Source organism: Salmo salar, chromosome ssa03 (genome assembly GCF_905237065.1).
Source record: "Salmo salar chromosome ssa03, Ssal_v3.1, whole genome shotgun sequence".
Taxonomy (NCBI): domain Eukaryota; kingdom Metazoa; phylum Chordata; class Actinopteri; order Salmoniformes; family Salmonidae; genus Salmo; species Salmo salar.
The window spans coordinates 16911983-16918447 of record NC_059444.1 but is presented as its reverse complement, the minus strand read 5'-3'; the positions used below and the strand labels follow the sequence as shown (position 1 = coordinate 16918447).

General features: G+C 40.0%; 1 protein-coding gene across 3 annotated transcripts; it reads right to left on the bottom strand.

Moving 5' to 3' along the window:
• Positions 1 to 1295: 1295 nt before the first annotated feature.
• dusp12 (dual specificity phosphatase 12) lies at positions 1296 to 4439 on the bottom strand. 3 transcript variants are annotated; one of them, XM_014189710.2, is made up of 7 exons: positions 4296 to 4437; positions 3610 to 3898; positions 3402 to 3515; positions 3139 to 3257; positions 2740 to 2827; positions 2400 to 2577; positions 1296 to 2043 (listed from the first exon to the last, which is right to left on the bottom strand). In XM_014189710.2, the coding sequence occupies exons 2-7, from the start codon at positions 3861 to 3863 to the stop codon at positions 1891 to 1893; spliced, it is 906 nt and encodes a 301-aa protein (XP_014045185.1). In that variant the 5' UTR covers positions 3864 to 3898; positions 4296 to 4437; the 3' UTR covers positions 1296 to 1890.
• Positions 4440 to 6465: the final 2026 nt, after the last annotated feature.

Below are 6465 nucleotides of genomic sequence, written 5' to 3'. Positions count from 1 at the left end.
ACATGCACATTTGTGGCCTGCTGGAGGTCATTTTGCAGGGCTTTGGCAGTGCTTCTCCTGCTCCTCCTTGCACAAAGGCGGAGGAGGCCGTAGGAGGGCAACAACCCGGTCCTGCTGCTGGGTTGTTGCCCTCCTACGGCCTCCTCCACGTCTCCTGATGTACTGGCCTGTCTTCTGGTAGCGCCTCCATGCTCTGGACACTACGCTGACAGACACAGCAAACCTTCTTGCCACAGCTCGCATTGATGTGCCATCCTGGATGAGCTGCACTACCTGAGCCACTTGTGTGGGTTGTAGACTCCTTCTCATGCTACCACTAGAGTGAAAGCACCGCCAGCATTCAAAAGTGACCAAAACATCAGCCAGGAAGGATAGGAACTGAGAAGTGGTCTGTTGTCACCACCTGCAGAACCACTCCTTTATTGGGGGTGTCTTGCTAATTGCCTATAATTTCCACCTGTTGTCTAGTCCATTCACACAACAGCATGTGAAATTTATTGTCAATCAGTGTTGCTTCCTAAGTGGACAGTTTGATTTCACAGAAGTGTGATTGACTTGGAGTTACATTGTGTTGTTTAAGTGTTATTTTTTTGAGCAGTGTACTTTAAGTTCACATGTGTAATAGCTTCCTTTTTTAAATGTATTTCAATTTGTGGGATGCTGCAGTTTTGCAAATTATTTATTTTTCTTTGATATAGTGCAATATTCTATTATGCTGTTCAGATTGTATTAGTTTTGAATGGTTAGATGTCTATGCACTTTGTTTATATACATTAAAACGTTATACTTTAAATACAAATGTTTAATAGTATTCTTTTTTGTAATAGACCCATGCATTTTTAAATAAATTGTGGTTAAGGTAGAGTATGATTTAATTTAATTAGAATTGTTTTAACACCAATCATAGTCAAACTATCGCAAACTGTTTGATTTGAAAAACTACAAAACATATATTTTTTAAGAACTGTTTGGGAGCCAAAAGAGCCGGCTCTTTTTGGTGAGCTGAGCCGAACGAGCCGGCTCGGAATGCCAATCACTTATAACCTCACAAGGCACCCTGATCTTTTTCCTCGAAATCTCAGTTTCCTTCTCCAGAGAATCACGGGGCCGGGGCCTGGTCGGGTGTCAACAGCATAGCCCTCACCTCCGACTCATTGAAGAAAAACTCTTCATCCAGTTTGAGGTGAGCAATCCCGGTGCTGCTGTTTAGAAGCTCTTTTCGGTCATAGGAGACGGTAGCAGCAATATTATGTACAAAACAAGTTTCGAGCAACGCAAAAAAACAAACACTCATCAACAGTTTGTGCAATCTGCTTCAGTTGCATATAATATAGAAAAATAAATACCATCTTGTTAGGGGCAATTCCACAGAGACAGACTCAGATGTCATTTTAAATGTTGAACAAAAAACTATGATTGCATAGTTAAATAAAGCATACAACTCTACTCACAAGGACTACTTTCAACAATTTCCACAGAAAATCTTACAAAAATACAACTACTTGAAGATGAAAAGTTCAGTAACAGAATGATGACACAAACCGTCATTCTGTTACCAAACTCTGCATCTGAACTGTTTTTCAAGTAAATATGTTTATGTAAAATGTTCAGTGGAAATCGTTAAAAGTAGTCCTCGTGCATAGAGTTCTATGATTTGTTTAACTTTGCAATCATTGGTTTTTGTTTGACATACATTTTAAAGTGACAAATCTGAGTCTCAGTGTCACTGTTACCATGGAATTGCCCTCAGGCTACTCATTCAATTAATATGCAAGTAGTAGAAATAGTCTAGGTAACCTACAATATTTATGAACCATCAATGGCAGACAGGGAAAGATGGAGACAGCTATTCTGAGAAATGTATTATAGATATGAACCATTTTTACATGTTCATGATTTGAGTGTGGCTATACTGATATGTTTGATTTCATCCACTCTGTTTTTATGCATCTGGAAGGCTGGAGTCACCCATCGACCACAGGAACACTGCTCCCCACACCAGCTGAACGAGCCCAGCTTGGAGCTACACTTTGGGCACAAGATCTAAAAAATAAAAATAAACGTTTTTTTTTTTTTTATATATACTTAGAAGACACTGAATATAACAAGTAAATGCAAAGTTAATTATTCTCAAATGTGGTCATCGAGGAGTCTCGTTTGTAGGTTTTCATCCCCACAAACCTATCATTCAGTTTGAATTCTGTTTATTAATTGATCTGCTAAATATAGTAGAGCCGCTTCAGTAAGTCTGTTATATTGTGCCAAGATAAATATGCATTCTCATTTTACACTGAACAATGTGACTAAAACTGACTTAAACTGAACAAAATGTCAGAATACTCCATGCCAGCATTAACTAAGCACGACTATTCCATCTGAAAGCGAATTGTCATTTTTACCTGTCCATCCATCACCCCTAACAAGGCCTGTTCCATCCACTGGACAGGCTCAGTGAAGTAGGAGGTACACTGGGTCTGGTCCCCACTCGGTAGGTTACTCATCTTCTTATAGGCAAACGCAGTCGGTCCATTGCCAATAGTGTGACTGAGGACACTGGAAGCGCGAAACAGCGTCCGTCTAGAGGGGAAGACAGAGGGGGTAACACCAAAGGGTGAACATGAAGAACATTTGTGTTGCTTGCTGACAGCCTTTATTTTTCACTCTCAGTTCAGTCTGTTCAGCATCTGAAACTGTAGGGTGTGTGTATTCTTCATTTATTCACTCATTCAGTTCCCTTACCGACACTTTTTACATCTGTATACCACCTCAGAACAGGTGCTTAGGTAAGGGTCCACTGCAAACAACTCCTTTGGGACATTCTGAAGCTCTGTGTCAAGGATAAACGGTCTTAAGAGGATCTCTACAAAACAGAGCTGGCAGCAATTCAATTCATATGGATGAATGTTTCAATTAGGTTAAACAGAGCAATGTCCCCTGGTACAGTCAAATAAACTACAGCAGTCCTGAAACAGGAAGAAAGCAAAAAAAAGGTGGCAGGTTAGCCTAGCAGTTAAGAATGTTGGGCAGTAACCAAATAGGTGCTGGTTCGATTCCCCGAATCAACTAGGTGAAAAATGTGCGTCTCCTAAATGTAAATAACAGAAAGGATGAAGAGGTGAGGAAAACAGCAGGACATACCTGGGTATTTCTCTGTGAGTTTCTGGAGTCTGTACTGCTTGTACTGGGGGCTGGTGACATCTACTTCACAACCCAATGACTCATATAGTGCTAACTGGTCCACAAACCCCTCATTCATCCTAAACATGAATTAAATACATTTTACAATGGACATAGTTGACCAAGATAACAGTAGTTCCTTTAAGTAGTGTCCCTAATAAACATGAACAATGCAGACCCTGCAGTTAAATGGTATAATAAAATCACAGCTTTTTTTTGCTTACTTTACATCAGGTTTAAGTTGCTGGAGTTTGGCATAGGCATCGCCGAAGTTCATTTTATGACATTTCATCATGTAAGCAGTCACCACCGCCGCACTCCGACTTTGGCCTACGTGGCTAAATCACAAACATAGCGTTGCATGTCAAATGCATGTGAGGCTATCATCATGATATGCATTAAATAACTCAGGATTTGACAGGCCTCACGCACCAATGCACAAGGACAGATTTTGATGCCTCGCAAGCATCACATATGAAGCGAATGCAGTCATCGAGGTGGCTGAGTAGGTCTGTGGAGGACTCATCCAGTGAATAGACATACTTCATCCTAAATGACCCAGCGGGTGAAGCTGGCTGCTCTGAGTCCACTGTGAGTATGTGGGTGATGCCAGCACTGGTCAGGTCCTGGGCATCTTTCAGATCAGATGCTGCCCCGATGTAGACTCCTGCCTCTACCTGAATCATGGCTTGGCAATCAGGATTTCTCTAGGGTAGAAGACCTGTGAAATATACCTGTTGTTAGCATGTGACACTTAAAATATTGCATAGCTATACATTAATATGATATAGTGAATATGTACGTTAAGTCATTCACTACATTAGCTAGCTACTGCCATTTTTTTTGTATATGCTGTACTAAATAGCTTCCTTCCTGAATATCAGAATATAACATATGTATATTTTATCCACAAATTGATGAGGTATAATCTGTCCATTAATAATCTTCACTCAACGATCATTTTGACAGCGACGTAGCTATAGCTAAACACAGCTTGCCAGGCTAGCTAACGTTAGCTAGCAAGATTCATTTATCCGGCACTGCTAAGTCAGCCTCAAGTTTCTAGCCTAAATATAAATGTTCTTCTTATCGGAAAAAATATCATTCGTGCCTCTTACAAACGAAGTGTGCTATTTCAGTCAGTTGTAAAGAACTAAGCTAGATAGATACTAAATATAACTAAAACAAAATAATGTTTGAAAAACGTAAAGCGTGGCTGCTAAACTGTTTGGTCCGGTTATTAATTGTAACCAATCAGGGAACAAAAATGTAACACTTTAGTTCCGGAGATAGCTCCACTTTAGTTCCTACACAGCGAACAAAGTTTGTAGCTGAGGAACGCTTAACTCCGTATATTGAGGCAGCGATGAGTATTGAGAACTTGTCTTGCGAGAACGGAGTTGTGCGTTGATCAGCTAAGCTGTGAACAAACGGTTTGCTGAGTGGTACACTTTCACAACTCTTAGTACAAAACTGAACTGGTCACACTGGTCACAGAGCCAGTCTTTCATCCAGAACTTGTCATTGTGCATTCATTGGGATTGTAAACATCTCACCACAACCATTGATTCAAAATATAGGTTTGTGAAATGTAATGAGAACATTGGTTTAATCACCAAAACACAACATAATGATATCTTTTAAATTTGGTCATTTTAACTACCAGTTAATCCAAATAACAAACAATGCAAGATACACATTTCAAATCGCCCTTAGAAGAGCTGAAAGTAATATGCTGCAGTACTGTAAGTTACTTTTCACATTAGGCAATACACAACAATTTACAGAAAATCTATAATTTCCATATCTATCCAATGTGTAATCAAAAGGTGTGATCAAAGATAGAACGCTACCAGCAAAAACAACAGGAAAGGAAGAGAGAGAGTGAAAAATAAGCACTAGAGAACTTCTGTGACAAGGTAGGGGGGGTATACAGAAGATAGCCCTATTTGGTAAAATACCAAGTCCATATTATGGCAAGAACAGCTCAAAGAAGCAAAGAGAAACGACAGTCCATCATTACTTTAAGACATGAAGATCAGTCAATACGGAACATTTCAAGAACTTTGACTGTTTCTTCAACTGCAGTCGCAAAAACCATCAAGCACTATGATGAAATTGGCTCTCATGAGGACCGCCACAGGAAAGAAAGACCCAGAGTTACCTCTGCTGCAGAGGACAAGTTCATTAGAGTTACCAGCCTCAGAAATTGCAGGCCAAATAAATGCTTCACGATACGCCATCCCGTCTGATTTGGGCTTAGTGGGATTATCATTTGTTTTTCAACAGGACAATGACCCAACACGCCTCCAGGCTGTGTAAGGGCTATTTTACCAAGAAGGAGAGCGATGGAGTGCTGCGTCAGATGACCTGGCCTCCACAATCCCCCGACCTCAACCAAATTGAGATGGTTTGGGATGAGTTGGACCACAGAGTGAAGGAAAAGCAGCCAACAGTAGTAAAAATAAAGTAAAAACCCTTGAATGAGTAGGTGTTCTAAAACATTTGACCGGTTGTGTATTTTTGAATATAGGTGTTATTTATATGTGTAGCAAGTAGCGGCAAGATAATAATTGATGATACATATGGTGCATAGCAAGTAACGACAAGAGAATCGGTGAAGATGCACATGGGGCAATGAGGAGATTACCGAGTGTGTTTGTGAATACTACCAAGTGAAAGCAGATTTGAAAGTTGTTTGATTGTGAGATGTGACATATTAAGCTGTAACACAAATGACTGAAATTTGGATAATAAATGGATTGAAACTAGTGCTATTACGATTTAAATTTGGATATTAAACTGGTGGGAGCTGAGTTTTCCAGTTCTGTGGGAGCTGATATATAACATTAATACGTTATCTATAGGTAGAGGATATGGTTCTGCCAGTCTGTATGTTTAGGGAAAGCAGCCTTTATAGCGGTAAACACTGCATCCAGCTGGTCACCACGATTAGCCACTAATACATAGTGATCCCACATGTTTATAGTCCTTCCATTTAAATTTTAAACAGCGGCAGAGTATTTCTTAAATTTCTCTGGTGGTGGGTTGTACAGGGAGATGATTGTTTTTACCTCTTCTTCAAACTTTACAGCATCTTTTGCTGGATCAGTGACATCACCCACTATTGCCTTAATTTCATCAACATCCCACAGTCTATCCATTTCCAACATGCTACCACCACCATTGGGGATGGAGCAACTTATTATCAGATACATTCCCGGGGAGGTCTTCTTTCTCGTATCTTTTCTGTTTTTTTCCCTCATTGCTGTCATCACTGCTGCTTGT